Source organism: Trichomycterus rosablanca, chromosome 18 (genome assembly GCF_030014385.1).
Source record: "Trichomycterus rosablanca isolate fTriRos1 chromosome 18, fTriRos1.hap1, whole genome shotgun sequence".
In the NCBI taxonomy this organism is placed as follows: domain Eukaryota; kingdom Metazoa; phylum Chordata; class Actinopteri; order Siluriformes; family Trichomycteridae; genus Trichomycterus; species Trichomycterus rosablanca.
Window position 1 is genome coordinate 12590969 of NC_086005.1, and position 24089 is coordinate 12615057.

Here is a 24089-nt window from a genome sequence, read left to right on the forward strand (position 1 = left end):
TTAGTCATAGCATCTGCAGTGTAAGTCTGGTAACCACTGTAGTATAAAGTACCCAGTACTCATACTTTAGCTAAAGTACTTTAATCATCTCCCCTGTCTCCGGGCACTCCAACTCTGTACACACCCCATTATTAAGGCATTTTATTCTATTTTATACAACTGCCAGCAATGGGTGCAGTTAAATGACCTGAACTCAATAATTAGAAGAGTGTCCACATGCCATATAGTTAATTTCCACAAACCCATTTAGAACATGCATGCATAATAGACTGAGGCTAAGCAATGGAGACAAACAGTGCAATAATCACAGTGCTAAAATATAACACGAGAAGATGAAACAAGCAACAGTGGAAACAAACAAACAGAATAATGAATTCAATCATCTGTCTGGCCTCTTCTATTTATGTTGTTACATTGGGATCATTTTCAATTTTGTCCAAATCACTGTGATCACCATGAAAATCCACATGATTACCAGCATCCCCATTTCTCCACAGCTTATAAAAAGTTGATTATAAAATAATCTGAATTTAGTGAGCCTCTATAAGTGCTCAGTGTTCCTTATTTCTGATTCTGCTTTCACAGAAAGAACATCAGCTTGTTGTTCCTGAATCGTTCCAGCAGTGCCACAGTGCTGTCAGGCTCCATCGCTGGGTTGGAGGGCAGCTCTCAGCTTGCCCTGCGCCGCGCTACCAGCATGAGGAAGACCTTCACCACTGGTGTAGCTGCTGTGAAAAAGAAATCCCTTTGCATACAGATCAAGCTCCAAGTGGTGAGTGTTTAGCTGCTGGGTTATGCAATAAAATATAGTAAATGTTGTTATTAATTATATAACTTTGTTTATTTTATCAGCTCCACTTACCATATAGAAGCACTTTGTAGTTCTACAATTACTGACTGTTGTCCATCTGTTTCTCTGCATGCTTTTTTAGCCTGCTTTCACCCTTTCAATGGCCAGGACTCTCCCAGGACCACTACAGAGCAGGTATTATTTAGGCGGTGGAGCGTTCTCAGCACTGCAGTAACACTGACATGGTGGTGGTGTGTTAGTGTGCTTGTGTAAGTGGATAAGACACAGCAATGCTGATGGAGTTTTTAAACACCTCACTGTCCCTGCTGGACTGAGAATAGTCCACCAACCAAAAATATCCAGCGAACAGTGCCCCGTGGGCAGCGTCCTGTGACCACTGTTGAAGGTCCAGAAGATGACCAACTCAAACAGCACCAATAGATGAGCGATCGTCTCTGACTTTACATCTACAAGGTGGACCAACTAGGTAGGAGTGTCTAATAGAATGGACAGTGAGTGGACACGGTATTTAAAAACTCCAGTAGCGCTGCTGTGTCTGATCCACTCATACCAGCACAACACACACTAACACACCACCACCATGTCAGTGTCACTGCAGTGCTGAGAATGATCCACCACCTAAATAATACCTGCTCTGTGGTGGTCCTGTGGGGTCCTGACCATTAAATAACAGGATAAATGTAGGTTAAAAAGGTATGTAGAGAAATAGATGAACTACAGTCAGTAATTGTAGAACTACAAAGTGCTTCTATATGATAAGTGGAGCTGATAAAATGGACATTGTGTGTAGAAACAAGGAGGTGGTTTTAATGTTATGGCTGATCAGTGTACCATGTTTAAACAGGGTAATTCAGTGAACTGTGAGGACCATTCCAAAAGCTTCAGCTTGTTATTTTCAAGCATTTCATTATGCATTCCAAACCATTATTAATTTTATGCTAGGTTTAGTTTCTTAACTGACTGTGTCATGTTTGTTTTGAACACAGCTCGTAAACCATGTTTTCTGGGCCACTGCCTGCCAAGAACCCAAAGCACCAGACATTTTTTTTCTTTGAACGTACCGTTGGTAATTGTGACTTAATAACTCCATCTTTATCAGTTCACAGCAGTTTCCAAAATGCCTCTGGCTTTTCCAGATACTGTTTTTAATGATCTAATCTTGACTTATTGTGATAAGGTTGCAAGTTAGATTTCCTTTTGATGACTTTTCCATGCAGATCATGTTTCTGCATGCTACACTGCATAGTAGAACATCTTACCATTACTTCTAAGTCTTTGTTCTTATGTGAAGATTTTGCTTTGTCTTTATGTTCAGCATACAAGCATCCTTTATTGCTTTGTAGATAAATTAGTTAGATTTTTTTATTTTCAGTCAGCTGCTATCTCAGGACACTGTGGCCTTGAAGGAAATGAACAAGCAGACTTGACAGCAAAGCAAGCCGTAACATCTCCGATCCAACAATGCCCCTACCCGCTTATTAAAGCATACACCAGAGCAGTTTGGCAAAAAGAATGGGAAACTCATACCACTAACAAACTTTACAAGATCCACTCTACCATAAAATCGGATGGAGCTCAATACCCCACAAAACGATAGGAATGATGTATATGCACAAGATGCACAAGTTTGTAGTAGAGATCCGTTTCATCACTCATCCAAGTGACTTCTTCAGTCTGCGCAGGTGGTGAATACACCAACCTTATAAGCAGGCCCATCGCATAACAATGGAACCTGTGATCAGGTCCATATGCAAATCACAATGACCATCAATTACAATGGCCATGTGTGCTTTTCACAAATTATTGGGGTATAGCTCCTATCACGGCTTTGTAAGAGAGAACGACCATCCCTGAACCGAGGGGGGCATGGGAGTACATCTCTCACCATCTTACAATGCCGTGATAGGAGCAATGGGCCGGCTTCGGTTGTTATGCAAATCGCCTGCATGTAAGGTTGGGGTATTCACCACCAGCGCAGACTGAAGAGGTCACTTGGATGAGTGACGAAACGTATCTCTACAACAAACTTGTGTCCAGATGAACTGATTCAACTTCAACTTCATGCATCAAGAGATATACACAAGATGCGGCATAGGACACACCAAATTGACCCATACCTACTTGCTAAAAGGAGACCAGGAACCCCCTTACCCCCTCTGTGGATCAAATACTTCTATTAAACACATCCTCTATTCATGGCAACAGATGAACACAATCAGAACAAAATTCTACAATACAAACAGCTACAAGGAAATCCTCACCTCAGTACCTCCTCAAAAACTACTTACATACTTGGAAGCACTTAAAAATGCGATGTAAGTTAGGATTTAAAAGCAATTAAAACTCTACATCCTTATAGCTACACAAACACTCTAATCACCATAAGCATAAGTAAAGAAAGTGAATCTATCCACCACTTTGACATTTAAAGACAATCTATTAGCTAGACGTGGCCTTAAGAATTAAACAAACGAACAAACAAACAGTCGGCTGCTTAGTAAAGCTTATGGATGTTGAGTGTTACCATATGATTTAAAAATGTACAACATTCTGGCATTGTCATCACCTGACAATCCTTAATGAGAGTTCTTTTTATATATATATTTTCTTTATGCATTTTCTCCCCTTTTTCTCCCTTTTAGCTCGTCCAATTGTCCCATTGCATCATGCTTCCTCTCCACCAATGCCGATCTCTGCTCTGATTGAGGAGAACGAAGCTAATCCACGCCCCCTCCGACACGTGGGCAGCATGTCGTATGCATCTTATCACCTACCATTTGACGAGTGCAGTGCAGCTTAGCTGCGCGTACGGACGGACACACCCTAAGAGCACTCTTTTCTCATCTCTGTGCAGGCGCCATCAATCATCCAGCAGAGGTCGTAAATGCATTAGTCATGAGAGAGAGAGACCCTATCCGGCTTAGTCCCGCCCATATGAACAACAGGCCAATCGTTGTTCATGTAGCTCAGCCGGCAAGGCAGAGCTGAGATTCGATACGATGTATTCGAGATCCCAGCTCTGGTTAAAGCGTGTGTTTTTACCGCTGCGCCACCTGAGCGGCCTTAATGAGAGTTCTTGAGAACATTTTGCAAATGCTACAGCTGATATTTTCTCTGTTTCTTAAGTGTATTAAATGTAACACCTGTGAACTGACATTCCCAAAAATGTATTTGTTAAATTCATATTTTTGTGACATAAATATTAAGGAAAATAGGAAAATTATGTAGACAATAAGCCATGTAAAAATGCTAACAAATAAACAGTGAAGCATTAACTAAAGGCATAATTTAATTGTTAATTCTAAATTAGCAAAACAACATCAACCACAGAAAATGTCCATAATTGGTGTCATGTCAACACGCAATTAGGTGCTATTACGTTATATCCTCTAATGTACGCATGTCTCACCCACACTATGATCTTTTTACAGGATGCTCTGCTTGACACAGTTCGGCGGTCACGGGTTCACTTTGTGCACTGCCTGGTACCCAGGGTAGATGCTTTACAAAGTTCCAGCTCTGAACTGCAGAACGAGAGCTGTGATCCGGGACTCATGCAGCTGGACGTGCCATTACTGAGAGCTCAGATCCGTGGATTAAAACTGCTCGATGCTCTACGCATCTACAGACAAGGTAAACATAGGCTGTGTGGTGGTCTCTAATCGAGTGGTGTCTTGCCAAGGTCAGAAAGAAAACTTAAAGCTGTAAGGTAGTAGATTTGTTGCTGATCACATGGTAAAAACATGGTGTATTGATTCACTGGAGGTACAATAAACTATACACTGATCAGGTATAACATTATGACCACCTTCCTAAAATTGTATTGGCCCCCCTTTGCTGCCAAAACAGCCCTGACCTGTCGAGGTATGGACTCCACTAGTTACATGGAGGTGGGGCCTCCATGGATCAGACTTGTTTGTCCAGCACATCCCACAGATGCTCGATTGGATTGAGACCAGCATTAACTTCTTCAGCAATTTGAGCTACAGTAGCTCGTTTGTTGGATCGGACCACACGGGCCAACCTTCGCTCCCCACGTGCATCAATGAGCGTTGGCCGCCCATGACCATGTCGCCGGTTTACCACTGTTCCTTCCTTGGACCACTTACATTTTTAGCGCGACCAATTTTTACCCAATTGCGTTATGCTTCCTCTCTACTGGTGCCGCCCCTGATTGAGGTAAGCGAACTGACACACGTCGCCTCCATTTTTTCACCTGCACCAGCCGAGTTCATATGCGAATCAGCCCTGTGCACGGAGAGCCACACCCTGATCAGCATCATTCCTCTACTCTGTGCAGACTCCATCAGCCAGCCAGCAGAGGTCGTAATTGCATCAGTTATGAGGTCCCTATTTGGCCCCCTAACCCTGAATAAACAACGGCCAAATGTTGTTCATATAGCCGACCAGCCCAGCCGCATGGCAGAGCTGAGATTCGATACTATGTATTCGAAGTCCCAGCTCTGGTGTGCCAGCGTATTTTACCTCTGCGCCACCTGAGCGGCCTTGGACAACTTTTGATGGATACTGACCACTGCAGACTGGGAACACCCCACAAGAGCTGCAGTTTTGGAGATGCTCTCACCCAGTCGTCTAGCCATCACAATTTGGCCCTAGTCAAACACGTTTAAATCCTTACGCTCGCCCATTTTTCCTTCTAGCTTCTAACACATCAACTTTGAGGATAAAATTTTCACTTGCTGCCTAATATATCCCACCTACTAACAGGTGCCGTGATGAAGAGATAATCAGCGTTATTCACTTCACCTGTCAGTGGTCATAATGTTATGCCTGGTCAGTGTGTAAATAACATAAATAAATAACAAGTACACCTTATGCCTATATGTATTTTAGAATGAACGGTTTGTTAGTGTAAGTTTCTGCTTATGATTTAGGACCCATATAATGCAAAAATGTGTGTGGGCGTGTGTTTGGTTGGAAATGAGGGTTGTTGCTTGCCTAGTTGAACCTTTCTGAACAAGTCCAGGGCAAAATGTCGGTTTAAGAAATTTTACCCCAATGAACCCCAAGAATTCATTGTGGTAAAAGATTCTTTTTTTTTAAATTTTGTATTTTCCCCCAATTTTTCTGCCCTAATCTAGTCGTGTCCAATTACCCTGACTGCGTCCTCTATACTGATTCGACCCTTCACCACTGACTGAGGACACCTCTCAACTGACATACGCCCCCCTCCGGCACATACAGTCAGTACAGACTGCATTTTTCACCTGTACGAGTCGAGTTCATACACTGACGGGCACTGTGTACGGAGGGCCACACCCCCATCAGCATGATTCCTCAGCCCTTTGCAGGCGCCATCAGTCAGCCAGCAGGGGCCGCAGTTGCACCAGTTATGAGGACCTATGATCCGACTCTTTTTACCCTCTAACCCTGAACAACAGTCAATCGTTGTTCATGCTGCCGCCTAGCCCAGTCAGAAAGGCAGAGCTGAGATTCGATACGATGTATTCGAAACCCCAACTCTGGTGCACTAGCGTACTTTACCGCTGTGCCACCTGAGCGGCGTGGTAAAAGATTCTTAAAGGTTATTTAGTTGTACTTCCTTTACTAAGAATGTGTGTATGTTTTTTTTCTCTCAGGTTACCCAGACCACATGGTGTTCTCTGAATTCCGGCGACGTTTCGACGTCCTTGCTCCACACCTGTCTAAAAAACTTGGACGTAACTACATTGTGAAGGATGAGAAGAGGGTAAGCTGCAAAGTCGAGGTCTTATGAAATAGCTGTGATCAGGAGATGCCAGGAAAAGACCTCTATTGTGGTGCAGTTAAAAATTTAGCCTTGACAAAGCATTTTAGCTCTGATTAGTCTTTGGTTTTGCCTGCATTTCAAATGCACTTTTACTAGCCTGATTAATTAATATGGTACTTAATCAAGTACTGGGGCGGCACAGTGGGTAGCACTGTCGCCTCACAGCAAGAAAGTCCTGGGTTCAATTCTCAGGTGGAGCGGTCAAGGTTTTTTGAATTGGAGTTAATTGCAGATAATTAGCATAAGACACTAATAGGAGGCGTGAGCAGCAATACATACCCTCCTCAAATGCAATCATACAATCAGGGATATTTTCCTGCAGTGTTTAAATCTCACTCACTCACTTTCTTAACCGCTTGTCCAATCAGGGTCGCGCGGGGGGGGGGGGGGGGGGGGGGCGTGCTGGAGCCTATCCCAGCTTTTCAATGGGCACAAGGCACACAGTAACACCCTGGACGGGGCGCCAGTCCATCGCAGGGCAGACACACATACACACAACCATTCATCCATAGGGCAATTCAGTGTCTCCAATTACACTGACTGCATGTTTTTGGACTGTGGGAGGAAACCGGAGCCCAGGAGGAAACCCACACGGACACGGAGAACATGCAAACTCCACAGAAAGGACCCGAACCGCCCCACCTGGGGATTGCTGTGAGGCGACAGTGCTACCCACTTAGTTTAAATACATTGAAAAAGAGTTTCCTCATATTTTTAACCATATATTTATTGTGTTGATAAATACATACAGATTTTATTGAAAAACTCACTGTGACCACAGATATAGAAAGTTATAAATTGCTCTGTGGTTTGGGGTAATGAGACAAGGCCTCCAGCTCATCTTTACCTTCGTGGCTGCATAAAAGAAATAAAGCCCTCTTAATCTGGACCATTGTGATGGCTTAATCTAGCTTTCCCAGCTGTGTTTTCCTTCTTGAATCAATAACGGGCACAGACAGGAGAAATATATTAATTGCTCAGGGGCTTAGCGCTTGGGAAAAGGCCCCAAAACTTATTGCAATTATCAACTGAAAAATGTGCCTGCCATCACAGTCCTAATGAATCTGAGAGGAAAGTGGGACCGTGGTGCTGAACTCTAGGTCTATTGGAAATCTCCTCAGGACCGTGACTGTGGGTTTGTGTGGCAGGGTGGAAAGTTTCTTGTTTCGTGGAGAATTGTGGGAGAAAGGAAGGTCAATTGTGTTTGAATTCCCCGCGGAAGAAGCGTCGCCGAGCTCAGGCGCTGGGAAAAAAAGAAAGTGAACAAAGCTGGTTTTAGGAGAGAAAAAGTGCAAGAAGCAGATTTCCCCTGTGCCAGAAATCCACTGATGGGTTTCTGTGGAAACGGACTGGAACAATGAAGTTTTAGAGCTGTGGGCTGCCACCACCTTTTATACTGTAATCTAAACGGGCCATTCAGTGAGATCTCAGTCCGGTTCCTACTGAAGGAGGGGAAAAATTGTTGATAGACGTTAGTAGATCAAGCGTCAGGTCCTGATGTAGCTTCGGATTTGCCTCCTGGTTAGTTTTGATCTACTGTATTTATCACCTTATTTATAGTACTGTACTAATCGCTTGTGTTTTTTTTATAGCCATATATAATTGTCTGTGTTTGACTGCAGGCGGTTGAAGAACTGCTGGAGTCTCTGGATTTGGAGAAGAGCAGTTATCACATGGGTCTGAGCAGGGTAAGTACATCTCATTTCATTATCATCAATGAACTGCTCCAGAATTCTAGCACAGCAAGAAGGTCCTGGGTTCGATTCCCAGGTGGAGCCGTTCTGTGTGGAGTTTGCATGTTCTCCCCATGTCTGTGGGTTTCTGTGTGAGCTCCGGTTTCCTCCCACAGTCCAAAGACGTGCAAGTGAGATGAATTGAAGATACAAAATTGTTCATCTTGTGTAACCAGTAACTACCTGTCCTGTCATGAATGTAACCAAAGTGGGTAAAACATGATGTTAAAATCCTAATAAATATCCTGCTCAGGGTTGTGGCAGGAGTGGTTCCATTAGGAATCCACTGGACAGAGTGCCAATTCATCTGCGAAGTTCAGCCACCCTCCTGCCAAGATTCATGCATCATTACCTGGGTTGGAGGGTTCATTGGTGGCCCACACCATCCTCATCCCACACATTTGGAACATAATTATCTTGCTTTTGTGTTCCTATTGTTGTTGCCATTGTTGGCAGGTGTCAAGTGTCATTGTCACATCGTTCCCTGTCATTCAGCGTTTATTCAAAGATTTAACCAATGCCACCCTGCACTGATCTAATCCCCTGCACTGGTACAGAGTCAGGAAGCATTGTGACAAAATGCTCAGCCCAGTGCATGTCTATTTCCAGACAATCGCAGACTTATTGTACTGCATTACATTTTTTGTATGGATGATAATTGTTTGGCAGGCAGAGAGAAAAACTGAACTGCTTGCAGGTGTAGATAAACCATGCTGCATATTACTAATGTCACTTTTGGGTGCCACCAGATGGGGAGGTCCAGGTCCTTTCTGTGTGGAGTTTGCATGTTCTCCCCGTGTCTGTGGGTTTCCTCCCACAGTCCAAAGACATGCAAGTGAGGTGAATTGGATATACAAAATTGTCCATGACTGTGTTTGACATTAAACTTGTGAGCTGATGAATCTTGTGTGGTGAGTGGCTACCTGTCCTGTCATGAATGGAACCAACCCATGTACGTTAAAATCCTAATAAATAACAATACTAACTAGGGATGTAACGAAACACTCAACCCACAATGGGGTTGGCACGGTGGCTAAGTGGGTAGCACTGTCGCCTCACAGCAAGAAGGTCCTGGGTTCGATCCCCAGGTGGGGCGGTCTGGGTCCTTTCTGTGTGGAGTTAGCATGTTCTCTAACCTAGTGAACTAATGAATCTTGTGTAATGAATAACTACCGTTCCTGTCATGAATGTAACCAAAGTGTAAAACATGACGTTAAAATCCTGATAAACAAACAAACAAACAACCCTCGATGCGATGCGATTCACAATACTGGGTTCACAAAACGATTTCTAAACAAAATTAAATTGAAGACAAGTTATGACAAACTTTCCTTTTATTATTTCTATTAAAATACTGTATTTGTGCTTATCTTTTATTTATCTAAATAATGAATGCCCTTTTATTTCTGAGGTAGGTACAAACTATGCAAAACAATGCTGCACATTTCCCTTTTTGTGTAAAACTTCCCACAATAAGTAAATAAATGAATAATACAAATAAAGAAAGTATCCTCACATAAATAAATTTGGCTGGAAAATTCCGCACCTGGCAACCCTGTAGTGACGTAAACTAGGCGAGGTGAATAGCGCCAGTGCCCTCTGCTGTTTAAAGTGAATATCGATTCATTATACATGTAAACCGATTTGAATCGTTACACATGTGCATAAATTTTTTACTGTCTTGTAGTGCATCGTTACAGCCCTATAAATAAAAACTAACGTCACTTTTAGTACATCTTAGTGTGTTTGCACTTTTGTTTTGTACCTTAATCTGTTTGGACCATGGGTGTAAAAGAGCTAGACTGAATTTACCCCGATTAAACCCAGCAAATAAACCTAAAATAGAGGATAAAAGACATTATATAATTACTCACTCACTCACTGTCTTAACTGCTTATTTAATTATGGTTGCGGGGTGGGGGTGGGGGTGGGGGTTGCGTGCTGGAGCCTATCCCAGCTTTTCAATGGACGCAAGGCACACAGTAACACCCTGGACGGGGCACCAGTCCATTGCAGGGCATTGCACACACACACATACACATACACACAGCCATTCTCCTATAGGGCAATTCAGTGTCTCCACCTAACCTGACTGCATGTTTTTGGACTGTGGGAGGAAACCGGAGCACCCGGAGGAAACCCACGCAGACACGGGGAGAACATGCAAAGAGAAAGGACCCGGACCGCCCCACCTGGGGATCAAAGCCAGGACCTTCTTGCTGTGAGGCGACAGTGCTACCCACTTAGCCATCGTGCTGCCATTATATAATTACAATACTTTAAGTTTTATTTTAAGTTGTTTAAAATTGTAATGAAATTTAGTAAAATATATTTTATTTTGTTATAAAAAGTTAAACTACATTTACTGTAATTTGTTTAAATGCAGTTTTACCTGGAAATTCTGTAAATATTAAATCATTTGATACACTACGACTACTATTACTACTACTACTACTACTACTAATAATAATAATCATTTATTACTAAAAGTTAGTTTTACATAGTTAATAAAGTAATTTTTCCCCCTATTCCTACTAAATGACTCTTGCTGATATTATGATATTACAAAATGCTCAGGCTCAGAGGAAGATCTATTTTAAACACATGGCATATCTCAAGCACCACCTTAATAATCACAAAGAAATATAACAGTGATATAATGTATAGCTACAGTACTTCATATTATCCTTTCAATGCTGATTATGTGGAGTAGAATTCTCATGTAGTAATGCATGTGTGTGTGTATGTGTGTGTGTTAGGTGTTCTTTAGAGCAGGCACCTTGGCTAAATTAGAGGAACAGAGAGATGAACAGACCAAGCGCAACATCACGCTGTTCCAGGCTGCCTGCAGAGGGTACCTGTCCCGCCAGGCCTTCAAGAAGAGGAAGGTACGGACTTCAATTCCAGCTCACTGAAATCTGTCAGAGAGCCAGACTGAGCTAACATTTATTTAAAGAGCTAAGTGTGTACACCGACGAGGCATAACATTATGACTACTGACAGGTGAAGTGAATAACACTGATTATCTCTTCATCACGGCACCTGTTAGTAGGTGGGATATATTAGGCAGCAAGTGAACATTTTATCCTCAAAGTTGATATATTAGAAGCAGGAAAAATGGGCGAGCGTAAGGAAATTGTGATGGCTAGACGACTGGGTCAGAGCATCTCCAAAACTGCAGCTCTTGTGGGGTGTTCCCAGTCTGCAGTGGTCAGTATCTATCAAAGGTGGTCCAAGGAAGGAACAGTGGTAAACCGACGACAGGGTCATGGGCGGCCAAGGCTCATTGATGCACGGCAAGAATGTCCGATCCAACAGACGAGCTACTGTAGCTCAAACTGCTGAAGAAGTTAATGCTGGTTCTGACAGAAAGGTGTCAGAATACACAGTGCATCACAGTTGCAGGGCTGTTTTGGCAGCAAAAGGGGGGGGGACCAACACAATATTAGGAAGGTGGTCATAATGTTATGCCTAATCAGTGTATATTAGCTTTAAGGTGGGTGGGACCATACTAAATATGCTAGTTTTAACATGCCAATTAGGTGCAAAGTCCTGTCCTGTGAGTGTTGAGAGTATTTGCAAGGCATAAACTGTTTAGTTGAGGTAGCATTAATGATAACAGTGATTGACTCTGTGTCAGAATAAATATGATGGTAAAGAAATGACAGCGAAGGTAAAGAAAGAAAGAAAGAAAAACAAAACACTAGTACAGTGGTACCTTGTAACTCAACATCCCCTAAACTCAAAATCTTTGAAACTCGACTCCCTTTGTCGAGAAAATTGTACTCTTAAACTCAACGTTTCCCTTAAACTCAATGTGACTCAAAATTTTATTTATTTAATTTCAAATTAACAATGAACAGTTGCTTTGTTCAGCGCTTGTCTTGAGCGGTGCAGTAATACGTCATCAAAGTGCGCATATGAGGCGATACATGTATCTGTGTTTATCTAGATTTTCCTCTCTGTTTCACTTTTAAACTTGTGTTACAGCTCAAGGTTCTGAGAAATTGTAAGAATCAGCTTTTTATTTCAGTGTTTTATATTATATTTGTGTTGTTTTCAGTGTATAAGTGTCAAAAACAACCCCATTATTTTACATATGCCTAAAATATATGCAAGTCCAGGGGACCATGGAATGCATTAACAGGTTTCCTGTACGTCCTTATGGAAAAAATACCTTGAAACTCAACGCCTTTTAAACTCAACGCCACTCCCAGAACTAGTTGAGGTCGTGTTTGTTTCAAGGTACCACTAGTATTTGTATTAGATCTAAGCGCTCTGCTGTTACTCATGAAATCGAAGGAAAAAACAACACCAGTGCATTGAAGTCTCAAAAAGAATGTAGTCTAAAGTTGTATTTAGGTTATGCAGCAAGATGATCCAAAATATACACACACATACACAAATCAAATCTGAATAATTTGAAAGTTTTTGAGTGGCCAGGTCAGAGTCCTGAGTTTAACCTAATATAGATGCTGTGGCAAGACCTGAAATGAGCATCAAATCAACCACTGCTTCTACACCGATCAGCCATAACATTAAAACCACCTCCTTGTTTCTACACTCACTGTCTATTTTATCAGCTCCACTTACCATATAGCAGCACTTTGTGGTTTTACAATTACTGAATGTAGTATCTGTTTCTCTGCATACTTTCACCCTGTTCTTCAATGGTCAGGACCCCTACTGGACCACCACAGAGCAGCTATTATTCAAGTGGTGGATCATTCTCAGCACTGCAGTGACAATGACATGGTGGTGGTGTGCTAGTGTGTGTTGTGCTGGTATGAGTGGATCAGACACAGCAGCGCTGCTGGAGTTTTTAAATACCGTGTCCACTCACTGTCCACTCTATTAGACACTCCTACCTAGTTCGTCCACCTTGTAGATTTAAAGTCAGAGACGATCGCTCATTTATTTCTGCTGTTTGAGTTGGTCATCATCTAGACCTTCATCAGTGGTCACAGGACGCTGCCCACGGTGCGCTGTTGGCTGGATATTTTTGGTTGGTGGACTATTCTCAGTCCAGCAGGGACAGTGAGGTGTTTAAAATCTCCATCAGCATTGCTGTGTCTTATCCACTCATACCAGCACAACACACACTAACACACCACCACCATGTCAGTGTCACTGCAGTGCTGAGAATCATCCACCACCCAAATAATACCTGCTCTGTAGTGGTCCTGGGAGAGTCCTGACCATTGAAGAACAGCATGAAAGGGGGCTAACAAAGCATGCAGAGAAACAGATGGACTACAGTCAGTAATTGTAGAACTACAAAGTGCTTCTATATGGTAAGTGGAGCTGATAAAATGAACAGTGAGTGTAGAAACAAGGAGGTAGTTTTAATGTTATGGCTGATCGGTGTATATGTAATATTAATAATACATGTATAAGACATTTGTACTTGCAAATATGTACTAATGGATAAAAGCACAAATGAACCCAGTTGTCTATAGTCTATAGGTAAAACGTTTGCTGTACCTACCTAAGTGCCAGTCTATACAATTAATATAAAATGTCTTATTTCTATTTCTTATTTCTCATAAAGACTTTAATCCAGCCCACTCAATAAAAAAGTGTTTCTTAATAGTTTGGACTCATAAAGGTCGGGTGCAGGTTGGAATCCTATCTATTTTAAATCCTGGGTCAGAGGTGGATTTTAATTTTCGAATTTCATGTTTTGTCCCTCCATATAACTTTATTCCAAGCCAAACATCCTTCACATTATTTACGTTACTGTGGAAAATACATGATTTATCCTGACATGATTTGAGTTTCACAGGTTCCTTGAGGTTTAGAGTAACACAGGTTTTCTTCAGACCTGTGGAAAGTGGTTATTTTGAAAATCCAGATGGAATCCATTAGAGACAGGAGATGCTGGTAATTTTCCAAATCAAGCAGCATCACATCAGTCTCACACCTCTGTCTACTCATTTTGGCCAGAATTCTTTTAAATTGTATCCTCTACTCTAAAGGAAAATAACTTTTTTTTTACTATAGAATTCTTAATAAATAAACTGAATGTCATTTATACTGTATGTAATAATTATAAGCCAAATAATATGTAAAATGATTAACATAAAAGCAAATCTAATAGGAGAGTACAAGTTTTTCTGTCACAAACGAGCCCACTTGCCCTGTGACATCAAGATTATTGTGTCTATAGTCTATGGGTAAAGCATTTGCTCCTCCTACAAGCCCAAATCAGAAAAAGTTGGGACAGTATGGAAAATAATAATTAAGAATAATAATAAAAAAACACTTTCTTATATTTACTTTGACTTTTATTTGATTGCAGACAGGATGAACCTGAGATATTTCATGTTTTGTCTGCTCAACTTTATTTCATTTATTAATAAACATCCATTCCTGCATTTCAGGCCTCCAACACATTTCAAAAAAGTCGGGACAGTAAAGCATTTACCACTTTGTAATGTTGCTGTTCCTTTTCACCACACTTAAAAGATGTTTTGGCACCGAGGATACCAAGTGATTTAGTGTTTTAGGTTTTATTATGTCCCATTCTTCCTGCAAACACGTTTTAAGATGTGCAACAGTACGGGGTCGTCGTTGTCACATTTTCCGTTTCAAGATTTTCCACACGTTCTCTATTGGGGACAGGTCAGGACTGCAGGCAGGCAAGTCCAGTACCCGTACCCTCTTCTTCCGCAGCCATGCCTTTGTAATGTGTGCAGCATGTGGTTTTGCATCGTCTTGTTAAAAAATTTATGGACGTCCCTGGAAAAGATGACGTCTTGAAGGCAGCACATGTTGCTCTAAGATCTCAATGTACTTTTCTGCATTAATGCTGCCATCACAGAAGTGTAAATGATTTTTGCCGAGGGCACTGACACAGTCCCATACCATGACAGACCCTGGCTTTTGGACTTGTTGCTGATAACAGTCTGGATGGTCCTTTTTGTCTTTGGTCCGGAGCACACGGCTTCTAAAGACCCGGAATGCTGATTCATCTGACCACAATACATAGATGCCTAGATGGCCCCTGTTCCAACTTTTTTTTGGAATGTGTTGCAGGCCTGAAATGCAGGAATGGAGGTATATTAACAAATGAAATGAAGTTGAGCAGATAAAACATGACATATCTTGGGTTCAAACTGTCTGCAATCAAATAAAGTCAAAGTAAATGTAAGGAACACTGTGTTTTTGTTTTATTAGTATTTTCCATACTGTCCCAACTTCTAATTTGGGGTTGTATAAGATTACTATAAAATGTCTTTTTTTTTTAGAATGTCCATAAGGACTTTAATCAAGTAGTGAATGACTGAGTTACTGGAAGGTCTGTATTTACACGCCATGGTGTATTCAACTCTCCACGTAGTGTTATCAGTTTGATAGGATTAAGTGCAGCCTGGGAGAATGTCTAAACATATCTAATGTACTTTGTATGTCAGGATAATTTTCTCACTGTAAGTCATTTTCCTGCTATTGATATTTCTATTATGCATTTGTACACTTTCACCCTCATGTCTGTGTGTAAGTAGATAGTAAATAATAGTAAAAAAGCTGGAATAGTGCAGCAGGTAGAAGCAAGGCTATTCTTTATGGTTATAAGTTATTCTGTGCCTGAAGCTGGCAGTGTAGGAGTAAAGAAGTAAAGAAGTCACTTCCATTATGGTGATGGATGCCACATTTAAGCAAATTGTTTATTGTTCTAGATATATAGCACAGGCATGACCTTTACTTAAGGCTACTGCTTTTTTGGCTAGAGATGGGAAGGTCTAAGTAAAAAAGCCATGAATCTAATCTAATATTATTATAATGTGGTATTAGGAGTGAAACACGGGTTAAAGCTGATTTATGCTTCTGCTGAAGTGAAGTGCAGAAAGGGCTGGAGAGGTGCACCTCTCTAAAATTTTAATTAAGTGTTGCGAGGGTCTGCGAAGACTGTGCCAAGTTAACCCTAACTGGTTGAGCTGGGAATCATATTCCAGTATGTTTTAAACGTTTGATAATTGGATGGATTACAATGCAATAAGCAACCAGTATACTTCAAAAGTCAAAAGGCAAAATAAGTTATAAATTGTACTGGGCAATAAAAGGGCTTTGCCCCTGTTTTTTCCCCTTTTCCTACAACTTTTCCCCCCAATTTCCCCTAATCTAGTCATATCCAATTACCCCGATTGCATTACGCTTCACCTCTATCGATACAACCCTTGACTGCTGACTGAGCAACTTCGCAACTGACACACGCCCCCTCCGACACGTGTGCAGTACCGACTGCATCTTTTTACCTGCATGAGACGAGATCATATGCGGATCAGCCTTGTGCACAAGGAGCCACACCCTGATCAGCATTATCCCTCGACTCTGTGCAGGCGCCATCAATCAGCCAGCCAGGTCGTAAGGGCAGTTGTAGCCTAGCGGTTAAGGTGCTGGACTAGTAATTGAAAGGTCGCTGGTTCAAGCCCCACTACTGCCAGGTTGCCACTGTTGGGCCCTTGAGCAAAGCCCTTAACCCTCAATTGCTTAGATAGTGTGCTGTCACAGTACTGTAAGTCGCTTTGGATAAAAGCGTTTGCTAAATGCCGATAATGTAAATGTAAAATGTAATTGCACCAGTTATGAGGAACCCTGGTCCAGCTCATCCCAACCAACCTGAACAACAACCAATCGTTGTTCATGTAGCCGCCCATCCCAGCCAGATGGCAGAGCTTAGATTCGATACGATGTATTCGAAATCCCAGCTCTGGTGCGCTAGTGTATTTTACCACTGTTTAACACCAGCTCATCCCACCCTGAACAACAGCCGATCGTTGTTCATGTAGCCGCCTAGCCCACCCGGATGGCAGATTTGATACGATTTATTTGAAATCTCAGCTCTGGTGCGCTAGTGTATTTTACCGCTGTTTAACACCAGCAAAGGTTTATTCATAACACAAGCAGAACAACATTCCTAACTTTAGTAAATGATTTAAATATTCTAAAGGAAAGTTTAGAAATAGGCTTATCTTTTAATTTAGTTCTCAGTAGTGTTTAGTGTCTACTTGTTGCATCATTTCTCATGAGTATTGCACACCATCAAGCTCCATTACAAGTTCCTGGGGTCTGGAGTTCTACACCATTATCCACTTTAACTATGTACAGATATTTCTGTGTATGCTAGGACAACTAGTGCTTAAGATACCAGCCTTAAACAATTTCCTATGTGCTACACATTGAATAATTATACTGCTGGTATTGTACTAATCAGACGTACTATTGAGTATACACCGATGAGGCATAACATTATGACCACCTTCCTAATACTGTGTTGGTCCCCCTTTTGCTGCCCCATACACAACAAACTGTGATGCACTGTGTATTCTGACACCTTTCTATCAGAACCAGCATTAACGTCTTCAGCAATCTGAGCTACAGTAGCTCGTCTGTTCCAGCTTCTCTCCCCATGACCCTGTTGCCGGTTTACCACTGTTCCTTCCCTGGACCACTTTTGATATATAATGACCTCTGCAGACTGGGAACACCCCACAAGAGCTGCAGTTTTGGAGATGCTCTGACCCAGTCGTCTAGCCATCACGATATGGCCCTTGTGAAACTCGCTCAAATCCTTACGCTCGCCCATTTTTCCTGCTTCTAACACATCAACTTTGAGGATAAAATGTTCACTTGCTGCTTAATATATCCCACTCACTAACAGGTGCCGTGATGAAGAGATAATCAGTGTTATTCACTTCACCTGTCAGTGGTCATAATGTTATGCCTTGTCGGTGTATTAGGGTGCAGGTTGGAATGCTACCTATTTTTACCTATATAACTTTATTCCCAGCCAAAACTCCTTCACATTATAGATGTGGATTGATGATTTATCCTGGCATGATTTTAGATTCACCGGTTCCTTGAGGTTTAGAGTAACACAGGTTTTCTTCAGACCTGTGGAAAGTGGTTATTTTGAAAATCCAGATGGAATCCATTAGAGACAAGTTCATGTTGCTGCTTGATTTGGGAAATTACCAGCATCTCCTATCAGTCTCACACCTCCGTCTACCACTTTTAGCCACAATTCCCTCAAATTGTATCCTCTACTCTAAAGGAAGGATGTTTTGGTCTGATTAGAGCCGTAGTCTGTTCCGGATTGCTTTTGATTATGGTGACGACTCGGACTGTCCGGCAATCTGTTTAGGCTGCTGTCAGCTTTGTTTATTATTTACCAGACATCACCAACATGGCCTGCTATTGACGCTTTTGAGCCATTAAGCTACACTGTTCAAATACGTCTGTGTGTGCGCGGGCGCGTGTGTGTTCAAGTGTGATTTTAGCATTGCGTGCTGTGACAGATTGAAATTGGCCGAACAGGTTGCCCGCAGGGTGAAAAGCACTTGATGCTTAGCAGTGTGCTGCTTTAATTGGGTTTTCACCAATTTAGCTGCTACCGGAGATGCATGTAAATCCTATAAAATCCTTAGCTGTCTGCCAAGATTTTTGATTTAATTAATCAAAACAGCGCAGCCTTCATTCTTTGTGTGTTTGTCTTTCCTGCTTAAAAGCTGATGGATTCTGCTTGCCAGTTGTTGTAATGCAAATTAAAAATACACAATTACACACAAACAGATGAGAACGTAGACACAACACTTACTTTATTATGTCTATTATGTGGATAATATTTTGGTTATAATGTGCTTTCATGGTTATTAAATACACCTTATAAACTGACATGTCATTGAATTTATGCTCTTAATTTACACACATACACCGATCAACCATAACATTAAAACCACCTCCTTGTTTCTACACACATTGTCCATTTCATCAGCTCCACTTACCATATAGAAGCACTTTGTAGTTCTACAATTACTGACTGTAGTCCATCTGTTTCTCTGCATGCTTTGTCAGCCCCCTGTCATGCTGTTCTTCAATGGTCAGGACCCCAACAGGACCACTACAGATAAGAGCAGGTTTTATTTGGGTTGTAGATCATTCAGAGCACCGCAGTAGCACTGACATGGTGGTGGTGTGTTAGTGTGTCTTGTGCTGGTATGAGTGGATGAGACACAGCAATGCTGATGGAGTTTTTAAACACCTCACTGTCACTGCTGGACTGAGAATAGTCCACCAACCAAAAGTATCCAGCCAGCAGCGCCCGTGGGCAGCATCCTGTGACCACTGATGAAGGTCTAGAAGATGACCAACTCAAACAGCAGCAATAGATGAGCGATCGTCTCTGACTTTACATCTACAAGGTGGACCAACTAGGTAGGAGTGTCTAATAGAGTGGACAGTGAGTGGACAGCGCTGCTGTGTCTGATCCACTCATACCAGCACAACACACACAGCACAACACACACTAACACACCACCTGTCAGTGTCACTGCAGTGCTGAGAATGATCCACCACTCAAATAATACCTGTGGGTCCTGACCATTAAAGAACAGCATGATAGGGGGCTAAAAAAAGCATGCAGAGAAACAGATGGACTACAGTCAGTAATTGTAGAACTACAAAGTGCTTCTATATAGTAAGTGGAGCTGATAAAATGGACAGTGAGTGTAGAAACAAGGAAGTAGTTTTAATGTTATGGCTGATTATTGGATTTTTCCCAGCGTCGTACCAACTGTTTAATAACATCAGCAAAAAATGTAGCCACTGATGCATCGCTGCTTTCACATCATCACATGAAAATTTTCTTCCCCTGAAAGCTTCTGTGAGCGTCCAAATAGGTGGAAATCAGATGGTAAATCCGGACTATAAGCTCTCTCTCTGTCTTTCAGACACGACCAATTACCACTCCTCCCACCCTCACTGCTTCCAACCAAAATATGAAAGTGCGGAAACTTTTTGACGATCACTTGTACTTTGATTCAAACCATAGTCTTACTCCAAACAGGATCAGCTACCATTCTAATTTCATCTGAGCAAAGTAAATTGTTTTAAAACTGTTCTAATCTGTCCATGTGTTCTTGTCCAAATTTGAAATCCGTTCAGGTTCAGGATCTGGCCATCCGCTGCATCCAGAAGAACATCAAGAAAAACCGCGGTGTGAAGGACTGGCCCTGGTGGAAGGTCTTTACCAACGTGCAGCCCCTCATTGAAGTGCAGCTCACCGAGGAGCAGATCCGAGGCAAAGATGTGAGTCCTCCTGTCTACCTGCCTGTCTGCCTTTTTATTTTTAGTGTTTTTCTGTTAGCATTATTTCTACACTATAGCAGCTATAAAAACCCTGGGCTGTCCGTCAGAAAAATAGAAGGTTTTAACTGTCCATCACATCCCGTGTAGTAGTAAACAAGCAACGGTAACAGGAAGCACATCTGCACACTTCCAGTCAGGCTGGTTCAGTTTTATGTGTGAAATAAAAGCTCACCATCACTTCAGTGTAGCACAATAATTCCTTACTTCCTTACTGCATATAACAACTACACTGCATTAAGCTGTTAATAAAATATTTCTACTGATTAAAAGCATGCAGGCGCCATCAGTCACACCAGTTATGAGGACCTATGATCCGAATTTTTAACCCTCTAACCCTGAACAACAGCCAATCGTTGTTCATGCTGCCATCCAGCATAGTCGGAAAGGCAGAGCTGAGATTCGATACGATGTATTCGAAACCCCAACTCTGGTGCGCTAGCGTACTTTACCGCTGCGCCACCTGAGCGGGTCACACCCTAGGTGTTAATTTATTTAATGAATCCATTTAATGTTTAAATGAAGTTTCAGTTACATCAGATTTGTTTTGGTCATTTTTGGTAAGGACCGTGTATGTCATGGTAGGCTTGATATTTGAGACTTAACCACTTAATCCTAACAGATAGCAGCCAAAATGTGGAACTTAACTAATTCTGCCAAGTAGAGTGATCAAAGCTATAACCCGTGTCGTGCCAAAAGCTTGTCAATTGCTATGAAAAGCAGCCAATTCAGAGAAAAAGACCTAGGGGACTATAACCAACTGTTAAATGTGCTCTTTAACCTCAATATTTGAAAAGTTAAAAGATAAAAAAGTGTGTTTCAGTTTAGACAGAAAAAAAAGTCTCAGAGCTGCCATGACAAGCTCGTCCTTAAAAGATGTATGTAAACTTTTAACATCCACTGTATATTATTCATGTCCAATATGAAATTAGAACACCCATCTGACACTTAATATTGAAAGTACAAAGTAATAATAATAATAACAATAATTAATAAGAATGAAAATAGGTAGTGTTAAAAATATACATGAATCGGACTTAAATATTAAAATTTTATATAAAATATTATATAAAAAAATATTAAATATTAAAAGAACACGGCATTATTAACTTTAATAGAAAGTTGCTAAATGGTGTCAAAAATATACCTGAATTATTCTGTATATGTTACACTATAATTATAACATAGGTTAAACATGGCAGTAATTTTAGATGTCACTAACATCATCTGTTAAAGTGCTTTTGATTAAGTCAGGCTTATCTACCAGTGTTTATTAAGACTCAGGTCCTCTGTCTCTTCTGTACAGATTATATGCTTGAGCGTGTTAATTATGTGTTCCTAAAAATGCAGGAGGAACTCCAGCTACTGAAAGCGAAGCTGGAGAAGGTGGAGAAGGAGAGGAACGAGCTCAGACTAAACACAGATCGGCTGGAAAGTAGGGTAAGAAAAAACTCCAGTGATGAGATTCATTTTGGTATTATTTATAACAGCATTAATGATAAAATTGAAATATAAACAAACTAAAATCAAAATTGACCTGATGTTCATGTCCATGGTCAAATTGTGGATTATATTCAAGAATCACTTAGAGTCTTAGACTTTGGCCATGAAAATACTAATTTTCTATATCTTGGAACCTCCATATTAATCCAATCCCTGTGACAGTAATTAAAAATAACAGCCTTTGTAAACCAATAATTATAAAAATGATATAAAAAAACATAACTAAACATTTATATATATATATAGCACACCAGCACTGAGATTCTGAACTCCTCGGTTTGAAACTCAACGTTGCCACCGGTTGGCCTGCAGCAGATACCAATTGGCCATCATATCTGCAGGGTAGGGACCGGACTATGTGTGGGTGGGATCTTCATACGCTGTGTAAGGACCCTGATTGGCAGAAGAGACGCCTGGGCAGAATGCAGGGGCGAGAAGAGGAGGGCTGTACACGTGTCGGAAGAGGCGTGTACAGCGACGTGCTCTCCTTGGATGCAATCGGGTATCCCTCAGCAGCGGAAGACAAATCATGTTGATTGGTTGACGGTTGCTCACTACATATACAGTATTTATAATTTGTGTCCAATGGGTATTTGATCATATAAAGTATAGAATATCAGAAACATGAAATAATACAAATTAGACTCAAGTGGGCGCTCAGGTGGAGCAGCGGTAAAACACGCTAGCACACCAGAGCTGACATTTCGAACTTGTCGGTTCAATTACGACCTCTGCACAGAGTCGACGGATAATACGTTGATCAGGGTGTGTCTCTCCGCACACAAAGCTGATCCGCATATGAACTTGCCTTATGCAGGTGAAAGATGCAGTCGGCTACTGCACATGTGTCGTAGGGGCGTGTGTCAGTCTCGGCTCTCCTCAATCAGGGCGGGGATCAGCTTCAGTAGAGAGGAAGCATAATGTAATTGGGTAACTGCATATGCTAAAGTGTGAGGAAAAGGGGAGAAAATATACAACTCAAATAACTACTTTATAGTCTGCACTCCAGAACTTTCTAAAAGATGTGTTGATGTTTAAATCCTTCAAATCACTCTTTAAAATTGTAATGTATATAGTAATAGATATGGACATTCCATTACGATTCTATTATTTTGTCTACCTCCTCTATTTTTAATGTTTGAGTTGATCCTTATGTAGCATTTCACTGCTGTGGTCCAAGTGTCAGAAATGACAGAAGAGTAAATAAGAGTGATGGGTAATGTGTTATTGATCTCAGATCACAGAGATATCGACAGAGCTGGCAGATGAGAGGAATACCAGTGAGTCAGCATCTCAGCTGCTGGAGACTGAGACAGCCGAGAGACTTCGCGTGGAGAAGGACATGAAGGACCTGCAGGTAATGATCAAGATGTAGTTCTGCGTGGTGGCTGTGAGTTTATTAGGCTTATTATTAAAACAAAAAAATGATAAAGGGTTACAGGCTGGTGTGACTAAATAAAAGGATGCAGCACAATCATTATGCACTAATGACTTGTTTTTTTGTTTTTAAATCCAGACAAAATATGATGAATCGAAAAAGCAAATGGCTTCAATGGAAATGGAGGTGATGGAAGCACGGCTTTTTAGAACATCAGAATTAAACGGCGAGATTGACGACGATGACGACACTGGTAAAAATAACATTAAAACCACCTAAACCACCTCCTTGTTTCTACACTCACTGTCCATTTTATCAGCTCCACTTACCATATAGAAGCACTTTGTAGTTCTACAATTACTGACTGTAGTCCATCTGTTACTCCGCATGCTTTGTTAGCCCCCTTTCATGCTGTTCTTCAATGGTCAGGACCCCCACTGGGCCACCACAGAGCAGGTATTATTTAGGTGGTGGATCATTCTCAGCACTGCAGTGACGCTGACATGGTGGTGGTGTGTTAGTGTGTGTTGTGCTGGTATGAGCGGATCAGACACAGCAGCGTGCCCGCTCCCTGTCCACTCCTACCTAGTTGGTCCACCTTGTAGATGTAAAGTCAGAGACGATCGCTCATCTATTGCTGCTGTTTGAGTTGGTCATCTTCTAGACCTTCATCAGTGTTCACAGGACGCTGCCCACAGGGCGCTGTTGGCTGGATGTTTTTGGTTGGTGGACTATTCTCAGTCCAGCAGG

At 41.5% G+C, this 24089-nt stretch overlaps 1 protein-coding gene across 3 annotated transcripts in view; it reads left to right on the forward strand.

Moving 5' to 3' along the window:
* The window catches only part of LOC134332138 (unconventional myosin-XVIIIa-like), a 115149-nt gene that overhangs the window by 42715 nt on the left and 48345 nt on the right, over positions 1–24089 (forward strand). For all 3 annotated transcript variants that reach the window (XM_063013625.1, XM_063013626.1, XM_063013624.1), the window contains 9 exons: positions 586–772; positions 4243–4444; positions 6412–6521; positions 8204–8269; positions 11074–11202; positions 20258–20401; positions 21809–21898; positions 23199–23318; positions 23478–23592. In XM_063013625.1, coding sequence (XP_062869695.1) covers positions 586–772; positions 4243–4444; positions 6412–6521; positions 8204–8269; positions 11074–11202; positions 20258–20401; positions 21809–21898; positions 23199–23318; positions 23478–23592 — 1163 coding nt within the window. The remainder of the gene's footprint in view (positions 1–585; positions 773–4242; positions 4445–6411; positions 6522–8203; positions 8270–11073; positions 11203–20257; positions 20402–21808; positions 21899–23198; positions 23319–23477; positions 23593–24089) is intronic.